This window comes from Meleagris gallopavo, chromosome Z (assembly GCF_905368555.1).
Source record: "Meleagris gallopavo chromosome Z, MGAL_WU_HG_1.1, whole genome shotgun sequence".
Taxonomy (NCBI): domain Eukaryota; kingdom Metazoa; phylum Chordata; class Aves; order Galliformes; family Phasianidae; genus Meleagris; species Meleagris gallopavo.
In genome coordinates this window covers 75,780,788-75,795,887 of record NC_139435.1, presented here as the reverse complement: position 1 = coordinate 75,795,887, position 15,100 = coordinate 75,780,788, and the positions used below count along the sequence as shown (strand labels likewise).

Here is a 15,100-nt window from a genome sequence, read left to right as displayed (position 1 = left end):
ACAGTATTTCTGCAGTAGTCTCTGAATATGATACCCCGCACCCAGTTCAGAGTCTAGGGCTGAAGAGCCCCCAGGAGTGCAGTGCTTCCTGGCACCATATAGCAGCGTGTGCATTTCCTTTGCCACCAACCCTGCGTCGTGCTTTTCTAGTCAGTGGTGTGTGTGCCGTGGAAATGAGATATGCATGGCAACTTTGATGACAGCTTTTCACCAACATAGATATCTTTTTATCCGCCAGCATCACCAGATAATCCAGCAATACATGGTGACCTTCGAGAACCTCCTGTTTACAGCTGAGCTGGACCATCACATACTGGCTGTCTTCCAGCAGTTCTGTGCTCTGCAGGCCTGAGGAGTATTCCTATTCCTGGTGAAATCTTGTTTTCAGGACTGTAACGATTTTTTTTTTTTTAACTTGACATGGGGATGAAAAAAACTTTTTGACTAAAACTGGCTTTCATATGCTCCTACATAAAACAATTCAGTTCTGTAACCAACAGCAGTCTGTAAGATCCTAAGCCTTACTAGGTACAACTCATAGGGGATTGACATGAAGTAGTGTGAATTCTTTTAATCTGTTTTTATTTGGGTTTGACTCTTGATTTCATGATAGTATTTTTCTTTCTCCCTTGCTTATATAAAAATGAAAACTGGGGAAAAATCAATATAGGATTTGTTACCTCTGCCTGCCCCTTAAATCAGAGAAATTGCAGAAATGTGAAGCAGTTTGTAGTGTTTTCTAAGTGTGAAAGGGAATGCACTTTCTAAGTGGGCAGTGTGACAAAGTCTCTAGTATGGCATAGGAAAAGTGTCTTAATTTGGGGCATGTGAAACAAGCTTTTAAAGTAGTATAGAGCATATGGATTGAGTATGTTTTTAAAATGTATTGTCTGGTGTCTTATTCCAGTAGCTATAAGCAATCAGTAGAGGAATTTGATGGATAAATTCTGAAAAATGCAATCCTTTTTACAGTCTGGTCAAAATTACAACCTCTTCTTGGCAGTTGCTTACACTGGTAAATAGAAGCAGCGAGCAACACTTGGAGTGGGACAGATTTTCTGCTTTGGTTCTGCAACCCTTGTTGTGTTTCAGGGCTGCCGTGCCACTGAACTAGACCTGCAGTGCTGCCAGAAATGCTTCTGTTACCTACGGTGGATAAACCAGGTGCCACTGCTTGTCTGGCTTAGCAACAACTGCTTTGTGGTGGCTGTATCTGTTACGGCAGCACGCAGCTCCTGTGTCACCTGAAAGCATTTTCATGCTTACTGAAGAGGTATCTCGCCAGGAGACTCAGACTGGGGAAACACGTAACCTGAAAATAGAGTAGCCTTAGTTTTGAGTTATGCAAATAACATTACTTATATAAATGCCAAATCTGAGTGGTCTGTGTTATGATAAGCAGTGATGAATGGCAAAGACACTGCCTTAGGTGCTCAGGTCTGTACTGTACAGTATACTTCCAAGCTGTTTATGTTCTCTTTACTTTGTGGGTGAATGTTTAGGGAATTTCATATCCAGTGCTACACAGTTCAAGCTTGAAAGTGATGCATTTTAAGTAATTTTGTTCCTGTACAAATTATTTTTTTCAGTGTTATGCTCCGTAACGCATCCCAACATTAATAAATTGACCTCCTAATAAAGTGAGGAGAGCGAAAAGGACATTTTTTTGAGTGTTGACGTAAGCTTGTACGTGGCTCGTTGCAGTTGGATATGTCCTCATAGACTTCAGTTCGTTACTTCTGCTTTCACTGCTTACCCCCTCTGGTTTGACTGATCCCTCTTTTCCTTTAGGGTATACTGTTAAGTGTTATAAATTTGCTTTATGCAAAGAGTTTTGTCAGTCATGCACAGTTCTGCTTCAAATCTTTCTGTTAATGTTCTTGAGCAATTAAATAGCGTTTTTTTAAAGAAACATTTTAGCATTGTAGAAGTTTTAATTGGGGTTTGGCTTTTTTCTTCCACTGTCTCAGATCAGTAAGGAGTTTTGGTATGAACTAATGATGGGGATCTAAAGGACTGTAAATGTGATTTCTGTAGAAGTGACAACGTGGTTACAACGTGCAAACCTGTAACTTGCTCTGAGCCTTGACAAACAGTGGTGCTGGGGATCCAGTTGCAAATACTTGCACGTGGACAGTGTAATCCTATGACTTAAAACCAAATTTGCACTTTCACTATGAACGGAGTTCCCATGATGGGTTTTGACATCTCAATATTCTGTTGGAAACCTTCCCCTCTTTCTAAGTCCAGTAGCATACATCTGTCTTGACTTGGGAAACTGGCTGGTCTGTAGGAAGAATGAAATGCTTGTACAGTGATACCAGCAGCTAGCTAGCTTGAGAAAGCTGGAACCGCTGAAGCATGGGGTGGTGAATAGTGTAAAGGTGCTGTAGAAATGTGGTGTGGTTGGAAAAATATGCACAATTATTAAAGTCAACAATAAATGAAGGTGAAGCAGGTTGCTGCTGTGTTTGTCCTACCTTTGCGGGGAGCTGCTGAAGCAGAGCAGAGTTACACTGGTGTGAGATGCAGAGGGTTATGGAGCGCTTTTACTTCCCCTGCTCCACTGCTGGTACACTCACACACACCTGTGTGCTACGGGCTGTCTTACAAACTCACCCTGTGTGCACAGCCAAGTGATGCACGTGTGCGTGCTGCCTGGTGCCAGGAGCGTGCCGACACAGATTTTCCCTCTCCTTTGCCCCCACCTCTTTTCTGGGGCGTGCTGTGATGGGGCAGGATGGGCCCCTGGCGTTTGCTGCGGGCTGACTATCACAGCCTGCAGGGAGGCGGGTTGTTCAGCAGCCATTGCACAGCACCGTCCTGCCCCAAGCTGCAGGGGAGGCCTGGGACCCACAGCATGTGCAGCCTGATGGGCCTTGCCATGTGGAGAAGCCTAGAGCCTTCCTCCAGAAGCCCTGCCAGAACCTGCCACCTGCCTTCTAGGTAACTATCCAACTCCACACACGTTTCCTTTCCCCGCAGAGGACCCTTCTGCCCCTGGTGGTCTGCAGACCATGGGAGAGCTGCTGAGAAGTGAAGGTCTGTCAGCAGAACCACCAGCCTTCCTCCCTCCCCGTTCAGTGCTGCACAGCCACGGGGGTCCTGGCTCCCCTTATGCCTCACTGGATTTCACGGTGGATAAATACGCAACAGCTGGTAGAACGTTTCCTCACGGTGGCCATTTCCACATGCGTTCCCTGGTCTCTGTGTAAGAGCAGTGAAGATCTGAAAAACTGAGGAATTTGAACTTGGACCAAAGTCCACCTCTCATGCAAACAAATAACGCTCGGCTCAGTTCAGGCAGATCTATCCTGGAATGCTTCTCCCCACTTGCCCTTCAATAGGTTTTTACCAGAAACCACTCTCACACACCAGAATTGTAATTGAAGATACACTTTTACTTGAAGAGTCACCTTTTTGGTCCAAAACTTGAAAAGAAATCAGTAAAGGATACTTAAGCCTCCTTAGTACAGAACATGGCAGCAACTTGACTGAACGTTACAGCACAGTGCTTTCCTTTAACAATCCTCCTCGAACAGGAAACTCCTCTCCATCGAGTTGGAGGTCTCCACCTCCAGGGAGAACCAGCCTCGTGGTACGCTCTCCAACCACTTGAGCAGTGCTTAGGAACTGACTGCCTGAGACATATGGGAGCTGACATCAGCTAAGAGCTGGAGCAAATACAGAGACTTCCTTCAGCTCCAACTGAAGCAAGAGTAGAGGGAAATTTACCTTCTTTAAATTTCATCGGCATGTAAAATGAGTGTAAAATGCCAACTTCTCATCCCACAAGGCAGCCATTTCCAGCCTGCTAAAAATGTGTATGCTCTACCCTAAGTTCTAGCTGAGAAGTCTAACCTTCTGTACAGAACTGACAGTTATTATTCATGGAGCTCGATAACAGCTTGTTCCCAACTGCCATTTCTTTAATAAAGAATACGATTAGAAATGACGATAATGAATTTCAACAAACAAATTAACATTACATCTTTTCGTAAGTTAACTCATGGCCACATATAGTACACGTCTTCTTGTATGTTTCTTCATCAACGTTTTCTTCTGGTCCGTATTCATGTTCATGGATACTAGCTGTCTTCTTCCACAAACTACTCCTCACTGCACGGCGAAGCTCTGATGAGAAACGTTAAGATTTTTTGAGGGCTCTGAAGTGTTAGTTAACAAAACTCAAGCCACCCACCTTTCCAAGGCCTACACTTTGGCAGTCTGCTAGCTGACAGTCTTCCATGAATGTGAGGGCAGATCTGGTATTGCAAGAACAAGTTCTGATCTGCCTTGCAGCCAACGCAACCTCACCTCGTTTACATGATTTTAAAGGATGGGAGCTACCGTGAGAATCTCTCTCAGGAGTTTTCTGTCTGGAGGGAGCACATGTTGCCCACTGCCTTTTTAGGCGCTGCCCTTCAATGACATCTAGAAAGGTTAGATGGAGCGTTCCATAAAGCCACCTGTTTTTTTACAGGACTGAGAAGAGCCTTCCATTCTGCTCACAGGCATAAAGCTCTAAGCTTTGTGCCCTGCAGTGTGAGTTGGGTGTGCAGCTGTGGCAGCAAAGTTGCGACGGAACCGGGCGCAGACCTGCGTGCTGAAAGTGGGTAGCAAGAACATTAAGCAGCAAAGGGTGGTAACGTTTTCAACCAAGTCAGTCAGGGTGCAACCGCTGTCAAGTCGAGGCCTGTCCTTGCCCTGCACTCCACTGTCTTGGCTGCAGCCTGCTGCAATTCCCATGCTTGCTCAATCCCATGTTCTGCCTCCTCTGGGCTCAGTGAATGAGAACCCGAAGCTGAGCAGGCATGCTATGGGCAGTGCAGACTCTGGCTAAGAAAAGAATGTGCAGCCTTAAGAACAGCTAGCATGTCAGAGCTGAAAGCGTTGGTCAGAATTACTCCAGCTGAAAACTCTTCTAAATGTTAACTTGGAATAGTAAGGAAGACAACCACTAAAAAACATGAGCTGGGAATATCTAAGGCACACTGTGCATGATACCAAAGAATTTAAAAAGCTCTGTAACGCACTGTTGTAATTCATCTCTGGTCAGCTGTGAGAGCAGACCAGACTGCTCCCAGCACAATGCCATGGGCCATGACAGACCTCCATTTTGTCATACAGAAAACTGACCATTTGGGGCAGATGGAGGAACGAACTGGCAGAGAACTGCTTTAGGTACCGCATTATCCAGGTTTACCCACTTACCTTTCACTTTTTTATCAAACTTCTTCTGTTTCATCTTCTCTCTGCTGTCACGGCGCTGTTCCTTTGCTTCTTGCAAGGATTCTTCATTCCCCCACACTTCCAGAGCACGCTTGATTACCTACAGGACGGACACAGATGTGTTTCTTTTTGCCCTGAAATGACAGGAGCATCTAACTCGTGAGTGCAATTTACACACACCGCCAGCCTCACCATGAGTCCTGCCTCTGCCTTGGAAATACCGACTCCCAAATCTGAACATTCCTTCCACGGTGAAAGGGGGGCAAGCTCACCCCAATTTAAGCCCAGCTGCAATTCCATGCGTATTCAAGCGGAGCTGCAGCATCGTTAGCAAAGCAGCAAACGAGAAGCGACCGCCCTGCCCGACGGAGCTCCTGCTCCTGCCATGGGCCATGCAGGACCACACTGCGCTCTGCTTGTGCAACACAGGCAGGCAGATCTGTGTCCTGGATGCCTTGACAATGCTCTCACACGTGCATGTCTGCGTGTGTTTGGACCGCACCTCTCTACTTCAACCACAGAGAGAATTTACACAGCTGGACTGAACATTCCCACCCTTAGCAAATGATTCAGAAACTCGACCTGAAGTTACAGATTTGGGTTATTGGCAAAGTCAGACAGAGGTAAAAAGAGTTGGAAATGTCCCAGGTTTCTCTATACCTGCAGTTTTAAGTAAAGTTTCATGTCACCCCACCGGGGATTATGAGGGTTTTTCTTCACAATGAATCTAAGCACCGGTTCTCTCTTATCTAAGTCACAGTCTTTCAGGAGATACTCTTCTTTTGCTTCTGTCCTTGTGATGAGCTTATGTTTATCTTCAGCATCTCTGCAAGATGTAAAGTAATAATGAGAAAGCTGCCCAGGAAAACCAAGCACTATTTAGTCTCCCAAGTTCCCATCAAGACTGCATGCATTCCTGAAATTCCAGCAGAGCAACAGCCCCCATCCATCCCCCGTTTTTATGCATGCAGCTCCAAGGATCCAGCTGAACTGCAGGACAGGTTTCCCGGGATCGAGTCCCATTTCAGCCAAAGACTGAGCGTCTTTTGTCTGAAACCTGAAGAGTTTTCCTCTCTGACTTTTCTTTTCTTACAAGGAACGTAACACCCACTCCACGAAATCGCCAATTATTTCAAGCACTTCTCCCAAGCCGGGAGCGATTCAGGGGACAAAAGCACGAGCCCAACACATGGCCGGGAGATAAGGAGCGTGAGCCGGGCCGACCAGCAGTCACAGAGCCGGATCGCAAAGGTGAGGAAGGCAGACACCTTCCCACTGCCAGACAGAGAGCAGCAAGAAAACCAAAACCTGGAAATATTAGCACGTACAACTTGCAGACGAAAAGCTGTCTGCCCACGGCGGCGTTCGTCAAATAAAGGGAAAATAAATAAAATAAATAAAATTTACGCTGTCCCGTGCCCTGAGTTCAGCTGGGATCCCTCGGTGCGGCCAGCAGCTCCGCCGGGCAGGAAGCCGGCAGCAACGCGGAGCCGCGTGCGCGCCCGCAGCGCCGGCACCGTGCACGGCTCGGGGCTCACGGCCCGAGAGCGGCGGAGCGGAAGGCGCGGGAGCCCTCCGCCCATCGCAGCTCCCGGACGGAACTGCCCACCGACCGCTTCCACGGCTGCACGTGGCTACCTGCCCGCGGAACTCCCGCAGCCATCTTTTATTCTCCACCCATTCAATGCTGTGTGGTGGCGGTTGGCTGCATCTCTCTACCCCAGCCATCTCCGCGGCGCTTCCAGCATTTTCTCCGCGCTAAGGGGACGCGATGGGGCGCACCGATCGCGTCCCCTACTGAGCTATCCCCACCCCCAGCGTCCCCGGGCTCCGCTCCTCGCCTGCCCCGCTCTGCCCTCCCTCCCCCTCCCCGGGCAACGCTCCTTCCCTTCCCCTCCCCATCCCCCTCCCCGCACCCCACCTTCACGCCGCCATGCGGCACGCGCCCCTCCCCCCGCACAGCCGGCGTTACTCAGCGCGCAGCCCGGCTCCCCGCACCCCGCAGTGCCGCACCCGTGGGGCAGCACCGCCACCTCCCCGCTTTCGCAACGCGGGACACAAAGGTCGGCGCTACACCTCCTGTCTGCTGAGTTTTTACGGTTAACTCCGTGCCTCGAATGGAAGGCTATGTAAAGAAATGAAGGCTTGCCCACTTTCTGCAATACCTGCAATTATCACACGTGGCCCAATCAAAGTGCTGCACTAGGTACGAATCCATGAATTCTTTGCCACAGTCTCCACAGATGAGATAGTCAAATTCTAGCACGGGCGCTAATAGAAAGAAAAATCTCGTTTTTTTTTCTTTTCCTGCAAAGAACTACCGCGTTAAACACAACGCAAGCGAGTGATACTGCAAGCAGCTTTACTAAGATTTAATTGTATTTCACACGAGTCGCTACAGACCGATTCCAGTTCTCTATAATAAACGCTTTTCCAGGAAGATACAATACAAATGCAAAGCCACCGCCATGCGCCCACACCCCGCCCCGGCGCCTTTCTACACTTGCTGGAAGTTTCCCTGCACCAAGCGTCAGGTTTCAGCATTCAACAGCACGCGCGTCGGTTTCCGTTTAACAATGGCTAAGAAATGAAACAGGACCCCCAGCCCCCCCGTTCCGTCGCAGCGCCTCACGCCCGCTCCCACTGCTCCCTCCCCACGGCCGCACATCGCGACCACGCGACACGGGGCTGCGAGGAGGGCCCGGGGAAGGGGACGGATGGGAGGAAGGCGGCGAGGGGCGGCGGGGGAGCCGAGCCGGCACTGCAACGGCCTCGGCTCGGCCGCCCGGCGCCCACCCGACACGCCTGTATCTCCCGAGGGCTCGGCGGACGCCCGGGGCGGCGGGCACAGCTCCGTGTTCGGCCGGCAGCAGCGGGGGTGGATGGCCAGAGAGCTGCTAGGAGTGGAATGGGGATGGAGCTCCACTACAATCCTCTCCCCAAGCCCTCTCAGCACTGCTCCAAGCCCAGGCTCGTTCTGCGCCGGCCGGGTTCTCTCCTCGGCGGGTGCTCAGCGCCGTCCGCTCGTGCTCCGCGTGACACCGACGGGGAACTCCTGGCTACGGGGGAGGTTCGTTTAAAAAGGAAATAAAATCACCCTATCAAAAGAAAAGAAAAAAAAAAAAAAAGCCTTACACGGTTCTCATTCCTAGGCAGCGCTGCAACAGGGGAAGAATATTAATAAAACCTGAAAAAAGAAGGTTAATTCGCGGCGTGCGGCATCGGTCGTCTTTAAGAGCGGCCGCGCCGGGAGCGGATCGCGCCCAGCCGACATCCGACCCGGCTCAGCCCGTCCGCATGGCGTGCCCTTACATCACGTTTCGTAATGCATGGCAGCGCTGCCCGGCAGAAAGGCGCTTTATTAGGACAATGACATCATGAATTACACAGCACTAACCGCCCGCTGCAAAGGCATCCCGCGTCCCCACGCCTTTTCTTGGAAAGAAAAAAAAGAAAGAACGAAGAAAGAAAAAAGACGAAATAAAACTTAGAAAAAGGAAAGTTAAAAAGAAAGAAAACCCATCCCCGACAGCACGGGGCTGCGCCTTGCCCTACTGAATCCGGCTAACAAAGAGGGACACTGCACCACGGCGCTGCGGCTGATCCAGCAGAACAAAGCGAGACAAAGGCATTCCCAGAAAAGAAACTGCATCTATTTCGGGATCACGACGCCTCCATTTGCTGCCGGGGGAAGAATATCGCGACGCAATATGTTGGCATCCACCCGACTCCCCACGCGGGTGGCTCTGCCGGACACGCGGGGCGGATTCGCCGCCGCCATCGCAAACCCAAAATCTCGAAATAAAGACAGAAGCTGCTCTTACCGGCAGGGCAGCGCCGTGCCCCACTTTCCCCTTCCGCAGTGTCGGCGGGCGCGGTGCAGCGGTGTGCACGGCGCGGCGCGCCGGGAAGAATGGGGGGGAGGGAGTGAAGGGAGGGAACTAAAAAACCCGGGAAGGGGGAAAAAAAAAAAACCCGCGGAACCGCCCTACCCGCGTCCCCCCGCGCCGCCCTCCGCCCCCGCCCCGCGCCGTTACCGGGGGGATGCACGATCCTCTCGGCGGCGCCGCGCTGCTGCTCCTCCTCCTCCTCCTCCTCCTCCTCCAGGAAGAAGCCCCCTCCCGTGTCCACGACCTTGGGGGGGCCCCGCGCCCGCGCCCGCGCCCCGCCTGCGGAAGACAAACCGCGCGCCGTGCCGCCTCAGCGCCCGCCGCGGCCGACAGGGGGCACCCGAGCAGACCTTCATCTCACCCCTACCCCCCCCGTGGCGCGGGGAGGCGCGGAGCGCGCGAAGTCCCCCCTCCCCCACCCGTGGGGGGAGGGGGACCTCGCGCGCGCCCCCCCCCGGCCGCTCTCTTCCCCCCCCTCACTTCCCCCCCCCCCCCCCCCCCCTCCGCTTCCAACCGCCTTCCGCGCGCGCTGCTCACCCTCCCCCTCCAGCCGCCTCCGTCCGGCGCCCGACGGCTCCGCACCCCCCCCTCCCCCCAAACCCCGCAGCCCCGGGAGAAGGGCTCGGGGCACCGCCCGCCGCCATCCGACCTGCGGCGGGGTAAGGTCGGGCCGCCAGCCGCGCCTGCCGGAGCGCCAGCGCACGCCGCCGGTTCCTCTCCATCCGCGCCAGCGCTGCCGCCGAGATGGACGGCCGTTCGCCCTCCGCGCACGCCGCCGCGCTTTCATCCGGGCCAGGGGCCGCGCCCGCCATGGCGGCGGCGGAGCAGAGGAGCCGCGCCGGTTCCCCCCTGCTCCGGACCGCGGCTCGCCCTTCCCTCGCCGAGCCGCCGCCGCACTGCGCCTGCGCAGAGAAGGAGGCGGAGGAGGGAACGAAAGGGGCGAGGCCCGCGCGCACGCGCTCTGCCCTCGCCCCGCCTCCTCGCACAGCCGCCGCGCTCGGGGCGCCGGGAGAGGGGGGGCGGACGGGCCTCCCGGGGCGGGGGCTGCGGCCTGCGTGGCGCCGGGCGCGGGGCACCGCCCGGCCCGAGGGGCTCCGGCGAGCGGGGGAGGGGAACGCGCGGCCCGGCGATTTCCGCGAAGGCGTTCGAGCGCCTTGTGCGGCGGGCGCGGCGCCGGCGGAGCGATAGGGTTTAAAAAAAGAAAAAAGGGGGGAAAAAAAAAGAAAGAAAAAAAAAAGAGAAAAAAAGGCCACGAGGCGCAGCGCCGCCGGCGGTGACCTCTTTGTCCTCAGCCCGCCCGGCACCTCGCGCCTCCTGCCCCGAACGCAGCCGCCGCTTTGCCCCGTCCGTGTTTTAAAACAACGAAAAATAAAAAAGTAAGCAACCACCACCGTTTTCTTGTGCCCTCAATAAAACGCAGCACGTCCCTTTTCCCGAGAGGAGAACTAAGAAATAAAATTAAGACTCCCCCCACGAGTACCGCTCGCTCCCGCCCCGCGGCCCCGCACGCCCTGTGCCGCTCCGCCGTCCTTGAACGCAGCACGAGGACGGCCCCCCGCCCCGCACGGCCGCCATTACCTGCACGGCCCGGCCCGACACGTGCGTTGGGTTCCGTCCCCGCAGCCGGGACGCGGGACGCGGCCGCGGGATAGGCGCCGCCACCGCGGACATTTTGTATCGGAATCTTCCCCTGTAAGAGGAATCGCCGAGTCATCGCCGGCCGCCTGAGGAACGCTGTCTTTTCTGCGGGAAGCCGGAAAGTACCGCAATGGGCATGTCTCGGTGCCTCCCAGCCGGACTCGGTAGCTGAGCGCGTGTAAATCGCGGCGCTGCCCCGCGGGGAACGGCCCCGCGTCAGCGGGCGTCGGGGCTGCCCTGTTAGCAGGTATCTGCAGGTAATCGGTTCAGCTGACGGCCGGAAAGCGCCGCGCTGGCTCAGAGATTCGGAAATGGGAGTTCTTTGTTTGGAAAACAACCGCTGGTTTTGAGAACAATTGACCGCGTGTTTGAAAACAGTTCTGTCCGTGCGCGTTCCGTGTGGGATTCTTATCTGTTAGTGCCTCCCGCGTTCCATCTGAGAGCCGGGGAACGAACTTTGGAGCGCTGCTCTTTGTGTCGTCCCCAAGCTGGAGCTGCGTTTGGTACCATTGAAGGGTTTTGAGCATGGGAGGATATTGCTGTTATGCAACCAAATCGGCATTAGGATTAGAAGAATCTATAAACAAAAGCAAATTCAGAGGCGAGGCACTTAAACAAAATAGGCCGTGGTCCACACGAGCCATGCGGCTCAGCCGGGGCTTGAGCAAGGGAATGGAGCAACACTCCCTGGGTTTTCCTTTTTTTCAGGAAAAACGTCTCACGCTGACCAAGCAATCTGAGCAGAATATCTTTCCCAGCTGTCCTTCCTACCAGAACGTATATCAAATACGGTCCTCCTAGTTTTCGTGGTCGAAAGAAGGCAGTATGCACTATATTGCTTATGCTGGAATCGTTAAATATGCATGCCTTAATGGCTGCGCGTGAGTTAATAACCATCCAGTCATCGAATCCTTTAAGTTGGAAGAGACCTCTGAAGGGCATCTCGCTTAGTCCAGCTCCCCTGCACTGAACAGGGACACCCACAGCTCCATCAGTGCTCAGAGCCACATCCCCTGACCTTGGCTGTCTGCAGGGACGCAGCATCCACCACCTCTCTGGACAACCTGTGCGGGTGCCTCACTGCACTTACTGTAAAAACTCCTTCCTTACATCCAATGTAAATCTCCCCTCTTTCGGTTTGGAACCATTTCCCCCTGTCCTGTCGCAGCAGGCCCTGCTAAAGAGTCTGTCCCCTTCCTTCTTACAGCCACTCCGTACATACCGAGCACTTGCTCTCGGGACTCCTGGAGAATTCTTTTCTCCAGGCTGCACAGCCCCAGCTCTCAGCCTCTCTCAGCAGAGGAGGCAACCACAGAACGGTGAAATACCCCGAGATGGAAGGGATCCCCCCACAAAGATCGTTGTCTCCGACTCCTGGTGCCACACAGAACCACCCAGAAATCGAACCATACCACCATTCCATACCTGGCTGAGCACACTTAGGTAGCTCTTCAGGTGTGGTATGCCAGGCAGCTCGTGGCTGCGGTTACTTGGCTGCTGGTCGCCAGTCGTGGATGTCCTTGATCAGCAAGGGAGGGCCTGCATTAACTCATGGATGTAGAATGGAGCATCAGCGAGCAGCCGAATGTGGGGAAGCAGCTTCACAAATGGCACTTGACAACTCAGCATTTTCTTGGAGGAGAGAAAGGGTGAGCAGAGAGACAGCAGTGCCTGCTGGCAACACAACCTTTGTGGAGCTGGCATTGCAGCCCTTGTCTGCTGGCAGTACAACCCTTGTCAAGGAGAAGGGTGAGGAACTGTGGGTGTCTAGGCAGTAAAAAAAGGAGTAAATTCGGGGTAGACAAATGATGCACTTGGGGAAACCTAGTCCTAACTGTACGTAAGTGGTGGAGGTGGTATCTGAAATGGTTGCTGCCTCTCAGAGGTGAGCGTTTTGGTTCGCACAGACTGCGTAGCTGCCATCTTCATACTTGGAAAAACACAGCAAATTGTACAGAAAGAGATGGAGGACAAGACAGCAAGTGCAATGATGCTCTCGCTGTGAGCACTGCATCTAGTTGTGTTCCCTCCTCCTCAGAAGGGAATACTGGAGGTGGGGAAGGAAACTGAAAAACAGCAAGAGTGCTGAGCTGCCCTCTTGCTGTTTTCCAGTCTGAGCCCTGCACCCTGAACATAAATTACTCAGAAAGGATGTGCCTGAGGCCCGTCTCATCCCAAGGGCTCAAAGAGAATGGATTGGACTGAGTGTCCAAGGATGCGTGGTCTGGTGTGCGGTGGTAGGAAGCCACAAGAGAAGGTCCCTCCTTGCATAGAGCCTTGGAGCAATGCACGCCACATCTCTGCTCAGTGCATGATGCAAATGGAAGGTGTTTCTCCGGGGCGTGGGTAAGATCGTCCAAGGAATGGGGAGAGGCCACGTCGTCAGTGAATGAACGCCCTCTGAAGATGCAGCAGTCCCCCTGCTCTGAAAATAGTTGGGGGCTGTGGGAGTGTTGCAGAGGAGGAAGCTCATACTTGCCTCATTTTTCATTTTCCCTCAGCGTTTGCCTGTGGCCAGTGGAGGAAACAGGACTGAGCAGATTTGGTATCCCAGTCAGCGTGCCTCTTCCTCCTATTCTCTGAGAATCACCCTCTGCTGTTATTTACTATCTGGAGCCATGTGTGTTGGGATCTTTCAAACCAGCCTCCGTTCATCTGTACTGGGAGGCACTTGCAGAGCAGCTGCTGTGCTGCATATTTACATTTTCCGTCACAATATATTTATTTCTGTGTCCACAAAGTATTAATAGCAATCCGCATGTGGTTGTGCATCTACAACAAAACCTTTTTTTTTTTTTTTTTATTTTGTCCTTCAGTGAAAATATTTGCTCCACGAGAAGCATCCACTGCCATCTCATTTTGCTCGGGTTGGTCCACTGAAGGGAGTGGCAATGCAGAAAAATCTCTCCCCTCTCCCTCTGATGGCTCAGGTGGCCGCATGAATTTTAGCTGCATTTGAGTTGTGCAGTCAGCAGCTGAGCGGCCAATACACATAGGCTGATTAAGTGGTTGGCTGCTTCCTCTTAGCATGACTAAGGAATTGGATTTTGCCCAACGATTTCAAACGTTTTTATCGCAGAGAAGACGTTTAGTGCATCCCTGGGGACCTGAGGCAAAAAATACCCTTTGAGGTGAGGGCTTCCACTGGGTTTTTAGTTTGATGCACCTATTTCTTAGCGCTGTCCTAAATAAATAAATGGCACATCATTCCAATCTTCTTGGAGAAAAAGAAGCACGAGACCTGGGGGAAATGAAGGGAGTGCACCTGCCTGGGTGCCCGGCTGCTCTGCTCAGCTCTGCCATAGCGCCTGGCTCAGACACCACTGAGTCATCCTGGTGCTCGGAGTGGGGCAGGCAGGGTAAACCGATCCCCATCTCTGCCACATTTCCTCACTTGTTCGTTAGCTGTAGGAGGGGATTTCCACAGTAATGCGACCCGTCTCCGTGCTCCATTAATCGCCACCCAGTTGATGCAGATCATCTCGGTCGAACAGAGAGATAATGGAGGAGAAGTGTTAAGTGCTTGAGCTACGCATCTGAAAGGAACAGGTAGGCAGGAATTGAAGTGCAAATGTTTAAAGACAAAACCTGGCATTCTTCCCTGACGGGCTGTCTTCGTGCAAGTTTACTGTTATTTTCTAGATACAGAACGTGATAGGGTGAGAAATTACAAAGTAAATCTCTTTTATTTTTGAGTGTTGTGCGTGACTTCTCTGTTAAGTTACTTTTCTTGAGCAGAACACTAATTACCTTTAATACCGACAGCAATCACTGACTCCACGTCTGTGAACACGAAGATGTCAGTAACGAAAAATGCTGTTCTTTACAGTGTCAGAGGTCACCACAAAGCTGACCGCACACTTCTGTTGCCGGTTGGTAATCCAGAAAAAGAAATGCTCCTTCGGGATTTTGCCAGGAAAAATCCATCTTCCGTCCACACAAAGAGTGGGAAAATGGAACTGGGAAACGCAACGTCCTTTGATGCCATCTTCAATGCGAAGACTAACGAAAATAGCTGGAATGCAGGAAAGAATACTCTTTTTCCCCTTCCCCCTCCCCCAGCCCCCCAGACTAAGGCACCGGGAGGTTTTTCTTACCTCACCCACGACCTGTAGACAACGTCACAGAAATGGGTTTGAAGACCGCTCTTAACTGCCGTGAATTCTGTGAATTCCGACTTGAGCAATAAAGTTAAAAAGGGGAAAGAAAAAAAAAAGAAGAAGAAGAAGCAAGCCATCAGGCTGGAATTCCTTAACAGCAGCACCCTGCTAATGACCCTTTTGTCCTTGAAGCACCACTCAGCCTTCGCTTTTACAACCCGGCTTGTTTTGTTCTGCGGG

The 15,100-nt window shown here is 52.6% G+C and overlaps 2 protein-coding genes across 4 annotated transcripts in view; one reads left to right on the top strand and one right to left on the bottom strand.

Moving 5' to 3' along the window:
- Positions 1-2,459, top strand: part of NCBP1 (nuclear cap binding protein subunit 1) — a 32,776-nt gene extending 30,317 nt beyond the window's left edge. Inside the window, exon 23 of the mRNA XM_085214025.1 lies at positions 239-2,459. Within this exon, the coding sequence (XP_085070151.1) occupies positions 239-352 (114 nt within the window). The 3' untranslated portion in view covers positions 353-2,459. The remainder of the gene's footprint in view (positions 1-238) is intronic.
- A 921-nt stretch (positions 2,460-3,380) lies between these two features.
- XPA (XPA, DNA damage recognition and repair factor) lies at positions 3,381-11,034 on the bottom strand. Of its 3 annotated transcripts, XM_085214029.1 has the most exons (8): positions 10,887-11,031; positions 10,701-10,812; positions 9,772-10,024; positions 9,270-9,401; positions 7,398-7,503; positions 5,893-6,058; positions 5,215-5,332; positions 3,381-4,134 (listed from the first exon to the last, which is right to left on the bottom strand). In XM_085214029.1, the coding sequence occupies exons 2-8, from the start codon at positions 10,791-10,793 to the stop codon at positions 3,986-3,988; spliced, it is 1,017 nt and encodes a 338-aa protein (XP_085070155.1). In that variant the 5' UTR covers positions 10,794-10,812; positions 10,887-11,031; the 3' UTR covers positions 3,381-3,985. The 3 variants fall into 3 exon arrangements, 2 of the variants coding, with proteins under 2 accessions (XP_085070155.1, XP_085070154.1); XM_085214028.1 differs by having other exon boundaries at positions 10,701-11,034; XR_014880630.1 differs by having other exon boundaries at positions 3,909-4,134; positions 5,215-5,366; positions 10,701-11,034.
- Positions 11,035-15,100: the final 4,066 nt, after the last annotated feature.

Excerpts from the sequence above, each read along its gene's own strand:
- XPA (XM_085214028.1), bottom strand. The coding sequence starts at position 10,793 with ATGTCCGCGGTGGCGGCGCCTATCCCGCGGCCGCGTCCCGCGTCCCGG. Across the intron at positions 10,025-10,700 it reads TGTCGGGCCGGGCCGTGCAG|GCGCAGTGCGGCGGCGGCTC; the intron begins GTAATGGCGGCC and ends TTCTCTGCGCAG. Across the intron at positions 6,059-7,397 it reads GCCACGTGTGATAATTGCAG|AGATGCTGAAGATAAACATA; the intron begins GTATTGCAGAAA and ends TACATCTTGCAG.